The sequence below is a fragment of the Enoplosus armatus genome, chromosome 18 (assembly GCF_043641665.1).
Source record: "Enoplosus armatus isolate fEnoArm2 chromosome 18, fEnoArm2.hap1, whole genome shotgun sequence".
Taxonomy (NCBI): domain Eukaryota; kingdom Metazoa; phylum Chordata; class Actinopteri; order Centrarchiformes; family Enoplosidae; genus Enoplosus; species Enoplosus armatus.
This window is the reverse complement of record NC_092197.1, coordinates 2,651,136-2,671,596: the sequence shown is the minus strand read 5'-3', so window position 1 is coordinate 2,671,596 and position 20,461 is coordinate 2,651,136. Positions and strand designations below refer to the sequence as shown.

General features: G+C 43.2%; 1 protein-coding gene and 1 long non-coding RNA gene across 3 annotated transcripts; both read left to right on the top strand.

Annotated features, from left to right (window-relative positions):
- LOC139300881 (uncharacterized) lies at positions 1-1,009 on the top strand. Its single transcript, XR_011598872.1, has 3 exons — positions 1-233; positions 613-667; positions 876-1,009. It is a non-coding gene; the product is annotated as an uncharacterized lncRNA (long non-coding RNA).
- Positions 1,010-2,139: 1,130 nt separating this feature from the next.
- Positions 2,140-18,828, top strand: sec31a (SEC31 homolog A, COPII coat complex component). Of its 2 annotated transcripts, XM_070924223.1 has the most exons (28): positions 2,140-2,270; positions 3,160-3,239; positions 3,796-3,919; positions 4,014-4,212; positions 4,318-4,413; positions 4,770-4,910; positions 5,052-5,194; positions 5,786-5,885; positions 5,997-6,158; positions 6,387-6,539; positions 6,643-6,873; positions 6,967-7,041; positions 7,153-7,194; positions 8,603-9,088; positions 9,268-9,442; positions 9,587-9,765; positions 9,845-9,971; positions 10,074-10,219; positions 11,286-11,459; positions 12,512-12,769; positions 13,760-13,861; positions 14,215-14,317; positions 14,995-15,333; positions 15,877-15,932; positions 16,067-16,321; positions 16,628-16,747; positions 16,845-16,916; positions 17,253-18,828. In XM_070924223.1, exons 2-28 carry the CDS (start codon positions 3,161-3,163, stop codon positions 17,430-17,432), a joined length of 4,317 nt encoding a protein of 1,438 aa, XP_070780324.1. In that variant the 5' UTR covers positions 2,140-2,270; position 3,160; the 3' UTR covers positions 17,433-18,828. The 2 variants fall into 2 exon arrangements, with proteins under 2 accessions (XP_070780324.1, XP_070780325.1); XM_070924224.1 differs by lacking the exon at positions 14,995-15,333.
- Positions 18,829-20,461: the final 1,633 nt, after the last annotated feature.

Genomic DNA, 20,461 nt, shown 5'->3' with positions numbered 1-20,461 from the left:
GTTAACAGCGTGTCGGATCCCGTCGGGTAAATGTCCATCTTCGAGGCAAGAACAGGCATTTATATTTGTATTTCACCTACAAGTGTTTTAAATGCACATTTTGTGCGTATTAAATAAATATAGTCGATATGTGTAGCTAGCTAGCTCGCTGTTCTCTCGAGCATAATTTTGAAGCGAGGTCTCGTTAGCTGAAGTTGTATCTCTGCACGTGGGGGCCCGTTTTCGGTAAATAGGTAAGTAAATTGTCAGTTGAATCTACTATTGCTTTGTTTTTGGTTATAATGTTTTGTAGACAACACACTTAGCACGCTTCACGTAGTAAACCCACCACCGCCAGAGCACGTGGTCAAGGAAAGTCACCGAGTTCCAGTGCGTGAGAAACGCGTCACGCCAAACTCCTATTTAAACTGTTGTTGTTTGGTGTCAACTCGTTTGTCAACAAAGATTAATTTAATTAACAGAACACAACTCAAACATGGTTAAGTTTAAGCAGCAATTATTCAATTCGGCACACATCCTATTCTCCTAACGCTTGTTTTTTTAATGTACAATTCGATGTACAAATGTATTCACGGTGTCCATAGTCTAAAAATCAAAATCTTGTTTTGACAGATCAACTGAAGAAAAGGAGTTCCAGTGAATTATGCTGTGTGGACCTGATATGAGCGTATGTATAGCAGTTCTGTTATGTTGTGAAGTGAATAGCCATCCCAATGATTATATCAATCACTACCCATCTGACCCATTCATTTGTCTGGGGAAGATTATCTTAGAACTTCAGAATGAGGGTTTTGGCACTCATCATCTAAAGAGTTTGCTGCTATTGTGTAATTTTTAACTTCTCAGTTTACTTTAATACTGCTTTATCATTTCAGGGTGCACCTGCTGAAGTGAAAGTGAGTTCAGGTGACGTCTTGACACAACTTCATCTACCATAAACACTTGACTGGTTTGTCTTTTTATTTTAAGTCATTCACTGCTGAATAAATACAAATTGTGAAGCAAAGTTGTTGTTTGTGTTTTGTGTTTTTTTCAGATGGGCGGGTATCTTTGGTGAAATGAGGTTTACAAGCTTTTTCAGACATTTCCATGCTTATCACCAGTGTGTTGATTTAATTAAATATAGAGGAATCTCATACTACTCATATACAGGTTGCTATTTTACAGTAAAAATGAATTGTTTAAAAAGATTAAGCCAATGGCACCCACCCTTTTTGGCTTGTGACACCTTCCAAGGTAGGGTGCTTAGATAGGGCTCCTCAGGTTTCTATTAAAAGGAACCCATTAATAATTCCACAGCCCCTCAGATTTATTCCCTGGGTCGGGAACCACTGGACTAAAGTAACTTGACTATTTTAAAGTAGTTAAAACCAGCTCCGCCTTGTTCCTGCTCTAACATTCATGTATTAATCTTAAAAGTTAAAGTACATTTTGCTGGTAATACTTACTGTACTTTTACTTGAGGGCAATTTTGGATGGAGGACTTTTACTTGTAATGGAGTGTTTTTACTTGTTCACTGTTGGTGCTGTTATTTAACTTAAAAACAATTTCTGTTACACAAAATATTGAGCAGAATTTATCAATCAGAATCAGAAATACTTTATTGATCCCCGGGGGGAAATTGTACAAGAACAATATAAGAAAAGTGACTTAGATGATTGAACCTTAACATGAAATTTTTGAGTATAAAAATAACTAACTGAAAGTAAAGAAAAGTATTTAGTTCGTTGAGTATCACTGTTTTCGTTCATCCTCTCCAGGGCTTTGATATATGATTTAAATGCATTTATAAATATATTCAAGTGGAGGTGATTATAGAATATTTGCATTCATGTATGAAATACTTCAATAAAATTATATTCTTAACAAATTCAATGTATTTGTCCTCCGAATTTCATCGTTTTAAATGTAAAATGTTGTAGTTCTTCCAGCTTCTCTTGATATTTAAGGTGCGGGAGTAGACTTGTTATGAAAATGTGACGCTAGCATAGTTAGCATGCTAGCAGGCGTAGCAGTGTCGACGTCTCCCGGAAGTTGTTCTTCTTCGCGGTAGGAGGAGACCGCTGCTTAGTGCCACGTTGATGGAGACCAGTGGGGACGTGGAAATCTGTCTTGAGTCCGTAGCCGGGACCCGGTAGCCGCTTCTTCTGTTTTTACAACCGTTAATCTTTAAGCAGAACCGAAAGGGGAACTCGCACGGCTGGAGGGCGTTTGTGTTTGTCACCTATTTTATGTGTGCGTTCATGTAAGAAGGAGCAAAGACGGGAAGGTAAGCCTCTTTGGTGAAGTAATAATATATGTGAGTGGGTCTCAGTGAGTGTAACTGTCTTCCCACTGTTTTATCTTGCCTGCACAGGCAGCTAGCAGGCTAGAAAACGTAATGTCCTCTTGTAGCTTGAGGACGTGCTGTACCGTGTCCCAGTAAATATGTACGGAAAGTGACAATAAACTGCAGCCCGTTTTCTGCCTTTTGACTTTCATTTCCACAACCACCGAGGCTCCTTATTGCCACTGCTGTGTGGCGTTTAATTGTTCCATCAGCTGTTAGCTTGCTGCTAGCTCCTACTGTACTTTTTGTTTGTTATTGTTAACCTTTGAATGCAAGAAGTGGACCGACTGGTTCCCCAGTTTCTTGAGAGCCAGATAATACACATGTAATGGTGTTGCTCCAACACAGCTCTACTATGCATTGCCCAAGTCGTCCTTAGTGTCAGTCAACGTAGGCCGTTGTCTGTAACTCTGTAACTAGTGTGTCTGTTACAGCAGCGGGGCTGAATGGTGGCGTGCAAAACCTGGTTTGCTTGTTTATAAACCAGACCAACCTCGTGCCTCGACTAGTTTGCCTCCTCTTACCTTTAAAGAATTGGTTCACATATTTTCTAGTCTATCTTAACACAATACTTACACTCAGTCAATGAACATATGGGCATGCAAAGTGCTTTTAGACACACTTGGAAAAATGTGAGTCTGTCCCTTTAATGTAAAGCCCAGCAGTATAAGCTATTTTTTTATTCATTCTGTCAGAGCTAAAATACATCAAACACTGTACGCTGTGCTGTCTGTGACGATCCCTGCAGAAGCCACATGGAGAGGAACAAAAATAAAATGATTGCACCTCATTGCACCGTAACCACTCTGTGGTAATTATTTTTTTCCAGGATGAAACTTAAAGAGATCAACCGCACAGCCATCCAGAGCTGGAGTCCTGCACAGCACCACCCCATCTACCTTGCAACAGGTATGAACATGCAGCGAGCTCAGGCGCAGGCCTGCTGCTATCTGGACTTTTGACAGGATGTTATATCACTTTTGTCAAGTCTTCCAGCCGTTCATACAACCACTGCAACTAGTCTGAGTCACGGAGAGTCCGACAGTCCCAACAGAAGACATGATGCTGCGTCATTTCCAGCACTATGCAGCGTACATTTATTTCATTTATTTAGTTTGACATTACAAGAAGGAGCACACTGACTCACACACAGCTGCAGCATCGTCAGACTTTAGACTGCTGTTAAATGCAAGTGTTATTGCTACAGTAGATATTAAAGATTACTTTTTAAACATAATTACATGTGTTTTTGCAGAATAATGCATCACTAATAAAATGTAAGGATTTCTTTAAAAGACTGAACAATATGGCAGATGTATGGTCTCTGACTGGCTGTTCTGACTCTGAGGAAACATGTTATTAATCATGTGATGACTTGAGAGCTGCTCTTAAAGGTTACTCTTACACTTTGCTGTGGTTATGTGGCAGAACATGCACCAAAGGTTCCTGTGCTCTCTTTCTGCAGGAACATCAGCCCAGCAGCTGGATGCCTCCTTCAGCACCAATGCCTCCTTGGAGTTTTTCGAGCTGGACTTGACTGATCCATCTCTGGACATGAAGTCATGTGGCAGCTTCTCCTCCTCTCACAGGTACTGAGAGCTGCTGGCTTCACTCAGGTTGTTGACTCTTCCCTTTCAGTGCAACTCCTCATCACTCACGCTTTGTACTCCTGTCTCCGCGCAGATACCACAAACTGGTGTGGGGTCCCTACGGTATGGATGACCAAGGTCACCCATCTGGGGTCCTTATCGCAGGAGGAGAGAACGGCAACGTCATCCTGTACGACCCCGCAAAGATCATCGCTGGAGAGAGCGACGTGATCATTGCTGAGAGTGAAAAGCACACGGGGCCAGTGAGAGCGCTCGACGTCAACCCGTTCCAGGTAGGATCCCTTGAACTCCAGCGTCGGTGACTTTAACATTATGTTCATGCGCTCGATTTAAAAACAGATGCAGGGACTCATTTTATGTTTTGTCCTCTGCTGCAGACAAACCTGGTCGCATCAGGTGGGAATGAGTCTGAAATTTATATCTGGGACATGAATAACTTCGGCTCGCCAATGACGCCAGGACCTAAAACTCAGGTATTTCTTAAACTACGCTTTACATTTATCTTCTACTGTTATTCGTAAATCTCAAAATTGACTTTCTGTGTCCTTCAACACGTTCAATGATTCAGTGATTTCTGCTGCCAAAATCTGAAGTTATTTTGTTTATGTCAGCTGGCTATCGATGGCTACTATTGTCAGATGTCACCATAATTAAGCGATAATGGCTATTTTCAAACAGTAGTAGTCCGAAGCCTAGTGCACATTCATGTTTGTTTTTGTGCCGTCATATTATGTGTGTGACATAATCTGTACCATCTCATGCATACAAGTGACAGTTAGAGTGTAATGAATGTATAATGACAAATAGAGCTCGTGTTTCTGCCTTAAAGCCTCAGGAGGACATCAGCTGTGTGTCGTGGAACAGACAGGTGCAACACATCCTGGCCTCCGCCAGCCCGAGTGGCCGAGCCTCAGTGTGGGACCTCCGCAAGAATGACCTCATTATCAAAGTTAGCGACCACAGCAACAGAGTACGTCGTCTCTTCTGCGCTCTGATGAAGTCACACAGATGCTGTCTCGGACAAAGAATATGTTGTTGTTGTTGTTCTGACTGATCTTTGGTCTGCTTTGACTTTGACTGTCTCCTTTTGTGTGTATGTGTTTGTTTTTAGATGCATTGCTCCGGGCTGGCGTGGAACCCAGAAGTGGCCACTCAGCTGGTCTTGTCCTCGGAGGACGACCGGATGCCGGTCATCCAGATGTGGGACTTACGTTTTGCTACCTCTCCTCTCAAGATTTTAGAGAATCACACACGGTAAACACACCTGTGACATGTGGCAGCTTTCCTTTGCAGTCTTAAAGGATATGACTGGTGATAGTTTTCATCTTTCTTACCGTCAACAAATCTCATGAAAATCAACAATGAATTGATCCTGTGAACGAGTATTACCTGATATATCTTCTTCCTCTTCTTCCTTGTTGTCCAAAAACTATTAAAAACACATCACTGAACCACACTGTTGCTCTGGGCGACATGTTCCTTCATCACCATGAACACACACACACACACACCGTCCTGCTGCCCCAAATACTCACTAGAGCACCTGCTGCTGAAAGTAGTGACTATAAATGCTCTGTTTCCTCTTGTTTGAGTGACGTTTGATACAAACTACAGCTGTTTAAAGAAATTATTTAACCTTTTTTTTAAAAAATCAATCTCTATATTTGTGACCTGTTTTTAAAGATTTACATCTTCAGTAGGAACCAGTGGGCTTGTATTGTAAAAAGTTTTGAGAGACGGACTAAGACATAGCCTGTTTTTGGTCTTTTCATCGGTTTTGTCGACAATATCCCTTAAAAATCATGTGGCTTTTTAAGACATAACTGTACTGTTCTTTATGTCCAGGGGCGTCCTGGCCATCGCCTGGAGCTTGGCTGATCCGGAGCTGCTCCTGAGCTGCGGGAAGGACAGCAGGATCCTGTGCTGGAATCCAAACACAGCGGAGGTAAAAGTTTACGGTATTTATATGTAGGTTATTGACACGACCAAAGTAGACAAAACACCAGCTCTCCTGTTGTCCCTCTGATGTTAGTAAATCGTCTGCCTGATTCTTCAGGTGCTGTACGAGCTGCCCATCAGCAGCCAGTGGTGCTTTGACATCCAGTGGTGCCCCAGGAACCCTGCGGTGCTGTCGGCCGCGGGCTTTGACGGACACATCGACATCTACTCCATCATGGGAGGCAGCAACCAGGCGCAGAGCCAGAGACACGCTGACCAGGTGAGATTAGATGGAACAAACCAAAACATATGCGGGTCAACAGAGACTCAATAAAGCCACAATGAGCCTGTTAGCTTATAGCAAGTATCATAGTTAAACGTCATTGTCTTCTTTTATATTTTGCAGCCGTTTCTTTGTTATTATTGATGCCTTTTCAGATACTGTGTGATTGCTGGGTGCTGTTGGGTTGTTTAGAGCTGTGATTTGGATTCTGGGTGTCTGTTACAGATCAGCAACTCGTTTGGGAACATGGATCCTTTTGGGACGGGACAAACTTTGCCCCCGCTGCAGCTGCCCCAAACTCCTGCCCCTCCAGCTGCAGTGAACCCCCTGAAGAAGCCACCCAAGTGGATCCGCAGACCTGTAGGAGCTTCGTTTGCTGTGAGTTCAGTTTTCTTCACCCTTTATGACATTGAGGATTGAGCTTCTTTGTTTTACCATCTGAAACAAAAATGACATTCTTTTGGCTTTTGTTCCCTCCTAGTTTGGTGGGAAGCTGGTATCTATGGAGAACACAAAGCAGAACCCTCAGCAGCCCCAGCAGCCCACTTCACATGTAGTACATATCAGCCAGGTTGTTACAGAAACGGCCCTTTTGAAGCGCTCCGATCAGCTGCAGGCCACTCTGAGTGCGGGCAGCTTTGTGGATTTCTGCCAGGAAAAGATCGGTGCAGCTGAAAATGAGTTTGAAAAGACTGTTTGGTCTTTCCTCAAGGTATGAAATCTGAATAAACTTGGAAATGTACAGTTTTCAGTAAATAATGCTGTCATTCTTTAAGTTGTTTGTGTGACTGTTTTGTGTTTCCAGGCTAACTTTCAAAGTGATATCCGCAGCAAGTATCTGGAGCTACTGGGGTACAACAAAGAGGAGCTAGCCTTAAAGGTGAGATTTTCTGGGCCCCCATATGACACTATTTACAACATTTTCTGTTTAATACTTTCATCAAGTGTCTTTCAGCACGTCCTGTGATAAACGTGTCCCTTTTGTTGTCAGATTTCCGCAGCACTAGAGGAGAAGCCTGCTGACCCTCCACAGGTGAGTTTGTTTAAAGCAGCAACTCTCACGGTGCATTTTAAAGGAACAGCTTTGTCATTTTGTGAAATACACTGATTTGCAGTCTTGCAGATAAAGACTGGAAATCGCTAGCCTGACTCTGTCCGAAGGTTAGAAAAATCAATCTACCAGCACCTCCTAAAGCTCACCAATTAACATGCTATATCTTGTTTGTTTAATTCATACAAAAGTGATACCAGAGATAATTCCCCGTAAAACATGTCCCGGACTCAAGGAAGGCAGAGCCACTAGCTGTGCTGTTTCCAGTCTTTATGCTAAGCTAAGCTAACAGTCTCCTAGCTCTAACTACTATAAACTAACTATTGTATTATGTAGGTTTCTAAATTACTGCTCATTCTGGTGCCCACATAGATTTGAATTAGACCCCGTGTGGCGATAAGTCACCACTGTTTATGACAACAACCAGTGATTATACAAGTGATGTGATGCAGTCTTATTATTATGGTGTTATTTGACCTTTCCAATGAAAATGAATTTAGAAAAACTTCAAAATCAGCGACTGTTTTAAATCTACAACAGGGAAACTTGTTTCTGTCCAGTTAGTAGAGATGTTTCCAAGTTGTCCATTACCTCTCTACTCTACTCTCCCTTTGTTCCCGCTTACTGAGCCGTTCACATTCTTTCACTGACAACAATAGTGACGGCAGCAATTAGCGCTTCAGTTCTTGGCTGTCTTACATTTTGCAATAAGGAAGTGTTGTAAGTATTTATAGAGATGAAGCCTCGTCTACGACTAAGACTACGCAGAGGAAGCTTTGTACAGATTTTACAATCAGCGAAAAAGCTAAAAACGATTTATTCTGCTTCAGGTTTCTGTTTTATTTCTTAAATCTGCACAACACTCTCATACACATTTGACTTTTTTCTGTGGCTGTGGATTGTCTCTGTGAACTCGTAAAGGTCTTGTCATGCTCTGAAGTCAAACATGACCCTGACTCCAGAGTCAAAGCCAAATTAGCTTTTATGCCAACCACTGCTAAAAAATGTGTTATCTTAATTGGACCAAAGAGCAGCTGATCCTGAGCTGTCTTTACCTTAAAATAAAGCCAAGTCTCGTCTAATATGTGCATGAATCCTTAATTAGCAAATTTGTCTTTACTTACTTACTTACTTTACTTAAATTTTACTTGAATTTCTGCGTCACATATCGAACACATCGTCTCCAAAGTTACTGAAGTGCAGACATGACCAGCAAATATGAGCATGGGTGCCAATTTGCAGTCCACATTTTCTCCAGCATTTGTTTGACCTGATCGGACTTTTATCTGTGGCGTCCAGAAGTATCTTGTTATTACTCCCCTACACACTTCCCCCCAAATATCGAATGATATCTCTGTGTTTGACCTCTTATCTTCCCCACAATATTCAGGTGGAGGTGCCTGCTCCAGCCAGCCTGCAGCCTTTGCCAGACCTCAGCCTTGTGCCGCCTGTTGACACTCCCGAGGCAGCCTTCGACATGATTGCTGCAGCGAACCTCCAGCCAGAAGCCACACTGGAACTGGACTCCACTCCTGAGGCAGCCTTCGACATGATTGCTGCAGCGAACCTCCAGCCGGAAGCCACACTGGAACTGGACTCCACTCCAGAGGCAGCGTTCGACATGATTGCTGCAACGAACCTTCAGCCAGAAGCTACACTGGAACTGGACTCCACTCCCGAGGCAGCGTTCGACATGATTGCTGCAGCAAACCTTCAGCCGGAAGCCACACTGGAACTGGACTCCGCTCCTGACCCAGAGACTGAAGAGCCAGCAGCAGCAGATCCAGAGGACGCTCTTACCAGCGAACCAGAAGAAAATGTGGACCAGGTTCTCCCAGAGGAGGAAGGAGAGGAAGAGGAGATCCCCTTGGAGGAGGTACACCTTCATCACTGCACATTTCCATAGACGCTGTCTTCTAGCTCAGTTAAATAGGCTCCAGAATAATGGTTGAAACTTAATTTGTGTGTTTTCTGTCTGCTAAACTTTTGGCAACCACGTGGGAGGAGGAGAAGAGTAAACTTGAGACATGACGGGATGCTTCTCTGGTGTTTCAGGAGATGGCAGCACCAGTGGAGGAGGAGCCCAGTCCTGCTGAGACCTCGGCCCCTGTCGAGGAGCCCATTGAGATGCCAGCTCCGGTTCCAGCTCCGGTTCCATCTCCAGCTCCGGTTCCAGCTCCAGCTCCAACTCCAGCTAATACAGAAGGAGTCAGTCTCAGCATCAGTCAAGGTAACAGCTCTTTCATGACATGAACCCACGGCAGCAGATTTCACTGAACAACAAACGAGACCAGAGAGAAAGAACGAACCAGTTAAAACGACTCTGTGTGTCTGATCATTGTAAAATATTCACGTTCTTTTGTCCTCCTGGAAGATGTGGACGGGCTGATCACACAGGCCCTGCTGACCGGAGACTTTGAGGGAGCCGTGGAGCTCTGTCTCCATGACAACCGAATGGCAGACAGCATCATCCTGGCCATCGCCGGAGGGGCCGAGCTCTTAGAGAAAACCCAGAAGAAGTATTTTACGAAAACACACAGCAAGATAACCAAGGTAACCACAAAGGACAATTGAGAGTTTATGAACTGAGAGTTTGTTGTCGATGATGTAACTTGATGTGTTTGTCCTGCAGCTGATCAGCGCAGTGGTGATGAAAGACTGGCACGACATCCTGAAGACGTGTGACCTGCAGAACTGGAGGGAGGCTCTGGCTGCTGTCATGACCTACGCTCAGCCCGAGGAGTTCTCCTCCCTCTGTGGTTAGTTTAGCCTTTTCCTCAGAGTTTCTGCCCCTTCAGTTAAATTCCGTTGTCTCTCAGCTGTGAATTTGTGCTCTCTAACTGAGCTCGTCTGTTTGTCAGACCTTCTCGGGGGCAGACTGGAGGCAGCAGAAGACGCTCAACTGCAAGCCCAGGCCTGTCTGTGTTACATCTGTGCTGGAAACGTGGAGAAACTGGTGACTTGTTGGACTCGAGCACAGAACGGACAGTGTCCACTGTCTCTCCAGGTGTGTTGAGACTCCAGCTCTGTATCTTAAACCTGCAATAACCGATTATTTTAGACACTTTAGGCAGCATATCTGTCCATCTGATGAATTTAAATCCAATATTCACTCTCTTGTACCTCTGTTTTTGGTCTCTAGTAACTCCTCAGAGAATGATCTGGCTCTTTAGCTGCTAAATGCTCAACTACGTTCACCAGCTGGTCGCTAACTTTGTTTTTTCTAGCCTTCAAACTCAGCTTTCATCAACCTTGTTTCCAGCAGCAGCAGAAAGCTGTTTTCAGAGAGAATTCTTTAATAAAATCTATTATACGCTACCTAGCACCAAAAGGCAGACAGACACTGTTAGAGACTGTTCTATTCTGGGATGCCCCCCCCCCAGACTCAGTGGAGGTGGTGGGAGAAAGCTATCATCCCTGAGGGAGAACATGTCCCACCCCATGCAGGACACTCTGGCAGCACTGGGCAGCTCCTTCAGTGACAGGCTGCTTCACCCGCGGTCTGTGAAGGAGAGGTACCGCAGGTCTTTCTGCTGCTGTCAGGCTCCACAATCAGACCTGTTCCCAGTAGACCACGCACACCGAAATGGACAATCCACTCAATACAATATTTCTGAATGTGTAACAAATGGTGCAATGTCTACGTCTCTTGCTATTGCATTATCCTGTATGCTGCTGTAACAATGCAAATTTCCCAGCTGAGGGATTTAAAGAAGGATTATCTTATCTTAGCTGGTGAACATAGTGGAGCATTTAGCAGCTAAAGAGCCAAAAGTTTCCCTCAGGAGTTGGTGGAGATCAAAGAAAAGTAGAGTGAATATTGAGCTTAAATTCATCGAGTGGTAATAAATGAATGCTAATGTTATTACATGTCTGCTGGATGTGCAAGTGTTTGCTAAATCCATAACCAAAATAAAAACTGGTGGAGAACAGGATCTTGGATAAGATGGAAACAGCGGGAACAGAAGGAAAAAGATGTTTTCAGCTTGTTCTGTTGTGACCAAAAAAGTCTGTTAATGCAGCTCAGATGTTTATTTTTAGCCATGCTAATGTGCTGAGTTTACGTCCCCCAGGACCTGGTGGAGAAGGTGGTGGTGCTGCAACGTGCAGTGGAGCAGACCCAGCGCTCTGGTCCCGCTGCTATTGGCATCCTGCTGGCTGAGAAGATGAGCCAGTACGCCAACCTGCTGGCCTCCCAGGGCAGCCTGTCCACCGCCATCACCTACCTGCCTGACAACACCAACCAGGTGCGGAACACATCAGGACTGGGCTGCACCAGCTGTTTGTAAATCCACCACTAGCTTTGTGTGTTGAGTTCTTAGAAACAACAGTGCCTTTCGTAAAGTGGGGGCAACATCTTTTCCTAGCGTCACTCAAGCAAAAGTTCAATGAAATACGTCAACAGGAAGTCAGCTGTAACAAAACTGTTTTAGGGGGGGCAAATTATATATAACTGATAACGTGTGTAACTCAACTGCAAAATCCGTTTTATCTATATATGCATACATTGAGAAAGTTAGTGTGAATGAGATTATGCTGACCTAACTGACATTATGTGATCAGTAAGTCATTAAAATATTATTATATTATTATAATGTGATTTAAAATCTTCCAAATTTACATCATTATTAAACAGCATTTTCAGTGTCGGGTCTTTTACTCTTAATCCTAAACGGGTCATATATTAGCAAGCTAACGCTAGTTTGGTCAGTTAAGCATAATTTACTAAATGAACATCAAGCTGTATTGAAGAAGACTTGAAACTAGCGACTGAGACCATAAAGTCATCAGGAAAATGTTTACTGAGGTAATAAATCGAGTGAGAAGTCGGGTCATTTTCTCATAGACTTCTATACAATCAGACTTCTTTTTGGAACCTGTGGAGTCGCCCCCTGCTGGCCATTAGAGAGAATGCAGGTTTAAAGCACTCGCATTGGCTTCACTTTTCAGACCCTGAGGTTGGTGCTTGGTTCAGTTACCTATGCAACAGGTACACCTGGAAGTTACTGGATGTAAACTAGTGGAACTAGTTTGTGTGGTGCAGCCCGTTTAGATTGAGTGATGTCTGAAAAGTCTTAAAAAGCACTGAATTCAGTTTCAGGTTTGATTGTGAAACAGGTATTAAATTACATTCTAAGTGGTATTGAAAGGGTTTTATTGAGTCTTTAATTTAACTGTGAACTCCACTTGTAAACACTAATATTATATTATAGCTCATTTAAGTTAATTAAATCATAATGAGACGCAGAGGGACTAACCCAACCTTTCTCATTTCACTCCACCCGTTTGGACCACGCAGGTTGCCGTACAGCAGCTTCGTGACCGCCTCAGTCGGGCTCTGGGGCAGCAGGCGGTGGCTCCTGCAGCTCCGGTACAAACCCAGAGGTCTCAGCCGCGGCTGCCCGCCCCCGCTCCGGCTCAGCGCGGCTCAGCCCTGCCCCGGCATCCGTTCGCCCCGGTCCAGCCCGCCATGGTGCCTCAGCCCGTCGCAGCAGCTCCAGTAGCCATGCCTACACCTGCTGCCTCCGCCCCAGCACAGCCGCAGTATTACCAGCCAGTATGTGTTTCCATTGTGTCACATAACACACAAGTTTTTACTGTTCTTATCACTCACAAACCTGAATCTGTGTGAAACCTGGTGTCTTCTTTTCAAACTTGTTCGACATCAGGACTCACACAGATTTAGGTTTGTGGTTTTATTAAACCTGAAGGCAAACTGGCCTTTTTCCTGTTCTTCCTCTAAAAACTCACTCGCGAGGGATGCGGTCCTAAAGCTGGTTTCCAGTCTGCAAAATGCTTCGACACTAACGGATGTCTTATCAAACCTTTCTCTTCCCATCACTCCTTTTATTAGCAAAGAGCAACGAAACACATAAAGGCAAGCAGATTATATCAGCTGCTCATTAAGTTTGTCGGTTCTCTGCAGCTGTTGTCTGTGAGTGAAAAGATCAGCTGATCATCAGAAATCAGCTGATCATCTCACGTCAATTTGAGAATCTCCCACTTAAAACTTCATTCGTGTCAACATTTTAATGAGATGAATTGAATAGTTGTGAGTCAGGACCTCCTCCGGACACAAAAGGTGATTATTCAGCCCTGAGTTTGAGTTATTTTAGCCTTTAGTTACTTGTGGAAAGACGAGCCTGAGAAGATTTTATAATCCATGCGGAGGACTTGCATTTGATAATTGGATTCTGTTTGATTGATTTGATGAAACGCTGTCAGACCTCATCCCTGTCACATGCTAAGGAACCACCTGGTGCTCATTGCCGTTTCCTGTGGTGCTGTAGTCATTTGGTTGATTGGGATTCCACTCATGCCGGGGTTTAAATCACACGCCGAGCCCTAAATGTACTCATGAAATATTAATGATGATGATGTTTGCCAGCAGTGCTTAAGAGCAAAATGTTGTGTTTGTGTAATTTGAACCCTGGCTCTGGTCCAATGTGCTGTGGTGTTGTTTTCTGGTGCCCCCCCCTCCTCCTCCTCCCCCCCCTCCATGCTGCGGCCATCATTGGTATGTGCCGTGTGTCTCTGTGTGCTTCAGGTGAGGGCTGCCTCCACTGTCACCTCCTGGAGTAACCAAACTCCCACAGCCCTCCCCAATGTCCCTCCTCCTCTTCAAGTAGGCAGCGCCTCAGACCAGCAGGTATACTGACCGACACACACCTTTGCTGATGTTTACAGATGTTCTTGCACGCAGGTGACCTTAATGATTGTGTTTTCATTGATCGGATCAAAACCTGATATCCCAAATTCTATCTGCTGTGGTTTCGGTGGTGACGCCTTCCACCTGTCTGTCCCCGTGGCTACACATCGCCGTCCCACTTCCTGTTGACGCTGTTTTCTCTGTCTCCTGTGATGCGTTCACTGTCTCCTCTCAGTCTTTCATGTGTCTGTGTGTTTAGATGTCACTCTTCACACACAGACGGTGTATCAGTGGATACTTCTCTATCTTTTGTTTTGAAACATGATTTCAGATTTCTTTTTGTGTTTTTGCAGGCGGAGCCTTCAAACTCCATGTACGGGATGCCCCCCTCCGGCACGGCTGCTGCACCTCCACCCTCCTCCACTCCTGCATACATGTTCTCCCATCAGTACCAGCGTAAGTGTTTTACATATTCTACCAGAGCAGTTAGCTGTGGATTACGAGGGTTATTGACTTCAGAGAGAAATCACAGTCTGAGGTTAAATGTCATCAAGCAACCTTGTCTCCTAAAAATGAAGTTTATAAACAACTTACATTTTTATATTGAGCTGCAGAATGTTTATACTGAACGCATCGTTTTTATAGTCACGTGTCGACAACAAACACAAGATCAGTATTTAACCAAAACCACCATCTTTCCCTGCCTTTAACTTTAACAAACAGAACTGTCAACTCTGACCTCTTCCACGTGACTGTTGCAAGTGAAAGTCATCCAGGCTGCGATTAAGTGAATTATTGGAATAGATGAACGTTATTTGTTGGAGACGGGGTTGCGTGAAGAGGTGGACAACATGCAGCCGTTCTTCTCTGTAAAACGCTGGCAAACATTTCCTCCTGGAGATGTTTGACTCTGTGATGTCTGAGCTCCTCGATGTCGTCGCACTCACTAACAGAAGAAGATGTTTTATCTCTTTGCCTGTTGAGTCTTTAACCTACAAGCTAAGCATAAAGCTCGTTAGCATGTTAGCATGCACTGTACTGTGAGTAGTCTGTATCTGTTTACATTGCGTGATACAGTTAATAGAACTTGCATGAGTTTTTCCACTAACATCATCTGTTGTATTGAATCCCAGCCTACCCCCAGGTCAGCCAGTACCCGCCTGGAGCTGGGGGGGCGCCTATCTATCAGCCTCTTCAGTACTCCTCCTCTGCTGCTGCTCCTCCTCCTGCTGAGCCTCCTGGCTTTCTCTCTCAGTACACACAGCCCGTCTCCTCTCAGCCGACATCTCCGGTCTATCCCGGACTACCTCCCATCGGCCCGTGCCTGTCCTCCTCTCCTCCCTCTCTTCCTCCTTTCTTTCCAACCTCCTCCTCCTTTTCCGCTCCTCCGTCCTCCGGAGCGCCTTTCCAGCACGGCGGGCCGGGATCTCCTGTGTCGTACATGCCTCTTCCTCCGCCGAGCGGATTCTCAGGTACACAGCTAGACCCCGACCCCGGGCTGATCCCCGGCTCTCAGAGACCAGGTCTGCATGGCTCTGATGGTCCTCACTGTGATGGTCCTCGCAGACTCACTCAGTCTGTGTGTTCAAAGACAAACGTGGCTCCAATTTCTAATTTCCTGCAATAATAGTTTTTCAGTTCAGGGCGTCTGAAGATGTATGAAGCCTGGAGTAGAATAATTATATATATATTAGATATTAGAATTAGTTTAATTACAATCAATTAATTATTTGATAAATTCTCAAAAAGTTGTTATAAATTAACAATTAACTAAATATGCATCGAAATTATACATGCTCTCCTTTAAAGAATCCTTTTTAAAATTAATTTTGCGATTCAATTAAAACATTATTCAGTCAATAATTAACATTTAATAGCAGAGTAATCAAAGTTTGTGATTAAAGCTATGGCTAACAAGTTGCATAATTTTCTGACACATTTTAAAAACCTAAAATATTGACTGTACCCTGGTTGTGTATGAACGAGTGAATGATTTGGGGGGGGTTTTTCTGCAGGACCTCAGAATGGCTGGAATGACCCCCCGGCTCTGAGCAGAGCATCAAAGAAGAAGGTAAGGCTGCGGACTGAAGTGCGTTACTGCAACACATCATGTGAATCTGTAGCTTGAGTTCACGTCTTCCTGCAGACGAAGACGGCGATGAGGATGGTGCACGTTTTAAATGACATGTCTTTGCCATCTTTCAGCAGGTTCGAGAGAACTACACCCCTCCCGCCCCCATCACTGCTCCCATCATGTCTCCGCTGGGCGCTGACCCTCAGGCCCAGCCGGTATCCTCCGTGGCCCCTCAGGCCATGGTTCAGGGCCCACACGGTGCCCAGGTCCCCTACTCAGGCATGCACCACCACCAGCAGCAGCTCTCCCCTCCACCCATGAACCCTGCAATGCCTAAGACCAGTATGGAGGGGGCGCCAGGAGCACCTACCGGAGATGTTATACAGGTATGTAGTTTTCTGTAGATTCTGACACAAAACAACACAAGTAAGAGTTTTGATTTGGAAATATTATAAAACTGGTGATTTTCTGTCTGTGCGACCCTCAGAAAACACATTATTGGCTGTAAGAGTTCATTATATGGTCTAACTCTCCAACTGATGGTTCAAAAAAGCTTTAATGTCTCACAAAATACACAGTTCTGTTGTTCCCTGATAAAAACATAACCATCTTTTAATATCCTAACTGTGGCCACTTGATTATAAACGATCTACTATTTATACTAATCTTTACTATCTGTTTAACCCTTTCAGCCGCTGCAGTCCATCCCTGCTGAGAAGATCATGAAGAAGCCCATCCCCGACGAGCACCTGGTCCTGAAGACCACATTCGAGGGGCTCATTCAGAAGTGCTTGGCTGTAGCTACCGACCCTGTGAGTCTTATCCGACAGGGACAACAATTAGACGTATCTCTATTTACCAAAGCGAATCATTAGATGTGTAATCGTACTTTATTTTATCTTTTCGCAGCAAACTAAGAGGAAGCTTGATGACGCCAACAAACGCCTGGAAGCGCTCTACGACAAACTCAGAGAGCAGACGGTGAGTATCCCGCTTGGCTTGGTTTCTAGCGTTATGACAGACGACAATAATAATAACAGGAAGAGGAAGAACTGGGATTCTAAAATGAGTTGGGGGCGACTTATTCTGAGTTAAACCTGGTCTTAATCTGGAGAATATCTGCCCGGTTTAAGAGGGTTTGGTGAATCCGTCTTGGAAACACTCGAACGAGCTTCACGACAACAATAAGAAGAAGAGACGTTCAGGATAGGATTAGGAAAATGTTGTTGCAGGACAGATCGATCCTGTTAAAGAGCAGTATTTGATAAAGTTTGCAGGATGTCAGAGCTCTGATCTTTCTCCTGTTCTTCTCTCCAGCTCTCTCCCGCCATTGTAGGAGGACTCCACAACATAGCCCGAAGTATAGAGGCCCGATCCTACGCGGAGGGTCTGAACATCCACACCCACATAGTCAGCAGCAGCAACTTCAGCGAGACGTCTGCCTTTATGCCCGTACTCAAGGTGGTGCTAACACAAGCCAACAAACTCGGGGTCTGATCGGGCAGAGAATCCCAGCTCCCAGCTCCCGGTGGAGAGCGGCCGGTCGGGGGGGGGGGTCGAGCTTGTTTCACGGGGAGCCGCGTTTGACTCGCCGTGCAAACGATGAAGGATTCTGAGATGTATGAAAATCCCGATGAATTCTTCTTTGTGCCATTTCATGTTTTCTGACACAACTCAAACACAAGCCATGCTGTCAGTCGCACTCAGTGGTGAAAGTAAATTCTGAGCCCACGCAACAAACAAAGGGCTGTTTGATAATGAATGCGACAATCTTATCGAAGCATAATAAAAAATAAAACCTCCAAACTTATAATGCAAATATAAGGAAGGCACAGTTTCAGCAGGAATAAATATAAAGAAAGTAGGAAAAGCAACAGGAGATTCAGGAATTTTAAGGGCATTTCTGTCTACTTGTGTTGAGATGATACAAAATAAATGAAGTCAACTTAAAGAATAAAGTTTATCTCATTGAATTAGGTATTAATAACAGACTGCTTACACAGCAGTGCAGCATGCTTTTGACTCACAACTGCGTGATCATGCAAACAATAATCATTTAAGAAATATTAGCTTGTTCGTCTTTATGTCTGTCAATATTTGTGCACTACAACAACAACAACAACGCTCGATACCTTTATAATCCATAAATACACAGAATTTTCTCTTTAAAGTACAAAATCATGCTTTATTTTTACATATAAATGCATCATTTCCTGCATGCAGGTTGCAGTAGAACTGCAAATGAGGCTGCAGATAAGAGAGAGAGATGATAGAGAACAGCAGGAGACAGAATATGGATTCATTTAACAACAGGGCATCAGAATTAAAGTTAAAACTAATAATAACATTGATGCTTGGAGTGCCAGTTTTTATTTTTATTTTTTTAACCTAATATGACTTTTGTCAGGGCTCTAAACCCCCTCGTTCTGCTTTTACTGTCTTACTTTCACCACTGGTGTCACTACGTACAACACATTGGACCAAGATATTGTCAGTGTGGGATATGTCAATGCAAAGCAACGCAGTCCCAGTTATTGAGGATGTTTAATGTTGATTTATTTCATTTTATTTCTTTTTCAGTGTAATCACGAGGCTCAGCTGAGTGCAATGGACTTTAGAAAAAAAAAAAAAGAGCTTTTATGGAATTTTAAAGTATGCATGCTTAAACAAACGCTAGCAGTCGTCTTTAATGGCATTCGACGGTAATTGTCTGCTAATGAATCAGACCTCAGAGGGAAACTGGAAGGAGACTTGTTCTTGATTTTCATTCCAACTATGATGAGGGCTGCAGTCTGAGTGGTCATCCTCAGTTTATGTTGTTAATAAAGGAAAACAAGTCTTTGTTTTAGATTGACTACATGCAATATTTTCAATAAATAGTATTTATTTACAATATGATGTTGCTATTTTTTATTTTAGTCGATTTCTTTTAAATTCATGAAATAAGAGATGGGAAGGGAAACGGCCTCCACCTGCAGTTAGTCTCTGCAGGAGTGGGTTTAATATTATATGTCAATATATAATGGCCCATTACAACGGGCCATACTGTCTCAACTACATTGAATTGAATTGATTGTAAATCATTCTACTTTAATAGCTTTCAGGCTACAGCCAATGCAGAAGATTAGCAAAGTAACTGGATGCACATTGAAACAACTGTTCAATTACAGTATCTGTATTTTATTGAAGGTTTAAATACTGTTTCAAAGGAAAAATGATGATATTTATTTATTATTTTGTTTCCCTAAAAGTGGTCAGATTTAAATGTATGCATGTAAAAGAGTTTACAACACAACAGCAGCTCTGTGAGGCTGCACTTAGGCACAGTGGAGCTTTAGCTAAATGCTAATACTAGCATGCTAACATGCTTACAATGACAATGTTGACATGCTGCTATCTAGCAGGTATAATGTTTACCATGTTAGTTCAGCATGTTAGTATGCAAATATTTGCAAATTAGCATTAAACACAAAGTACAGCTGAGGCCGGTGAGAATGTTATTAGTTTTATATTTAGTCATAAACCAAAATAGTGGACAAATAAAACCTTTGACCTGCTGGTGGCGCTAGAGGAAACGACAGAGGATCACCAAGGTGATTCATGCTGAGTGGAACATCTGTACAAGATAATAGCTTTCATTCTTACCATAAGGAGCAACATGTAGTCTGTCAGCTATAATCTTTGTATTGTAGGTGGTACATTATATCCCTCTTGGTTTAAAGAAGCATTTAAACAGTATACATGATCAGATGATAATCTGTTAGAGTGAACACAAATAGATCTTTTGTTTAACTCACAAAAAGCTCAGTAAACTGATCTGTCCTGTCGCTGTTTGAGACACTGCGTTAGATAAAGCTTCTGTACTGCTGTGTATACAGGACTCACCTGTGTTTGTCATGGCCGGATTAACTTGTTTGGGGCCCCGGAGCATTTGCTGTTGAACCGTTGACGCCTCCAAGTCCCCCACATGGCAAACTATAGATGGCAGCTTCATTATGTTTTGCACAAACACCCAGAAAGCAACCACCGCTGTAGACAGAAGTAGGCAGCTCTAGCTTTGCCGATTCAGATTAATAATACAAAATGTAATCAACAAATTAGTTCTTAGATATTATTATATGTTAAGCTGCCCAGCAGTACACAAATAGTAATAGTAATTAAAATTAGCTCCACTTAATCATCAATAAATCCAGTAATATAACAGATTATTCTGAAATGGGCCGTTCTGCATAACGAGTACTTTTACTTTTGTTGCTTTAAGCATATTTTGATGCTAATAATTTTACATAAGAAAGATTTTGAATGCTTGACTTTTACTTGTAACTGAGTATTTGTACACTGTAGTATTGCTACTTTAACTCAGAGGTGAGAGAAGTATTCAAATCCTTTACTTAAGTAAAAGTAGCAGTACCAGACTGGGAAAGTACTCCATTACAAGTAAAGGTCAAGCATTCAAAATATTACTTAAGTACAAATAAGTATTATTAATTATTATTATTATTATTATTGCTTAAAATAGCACAATA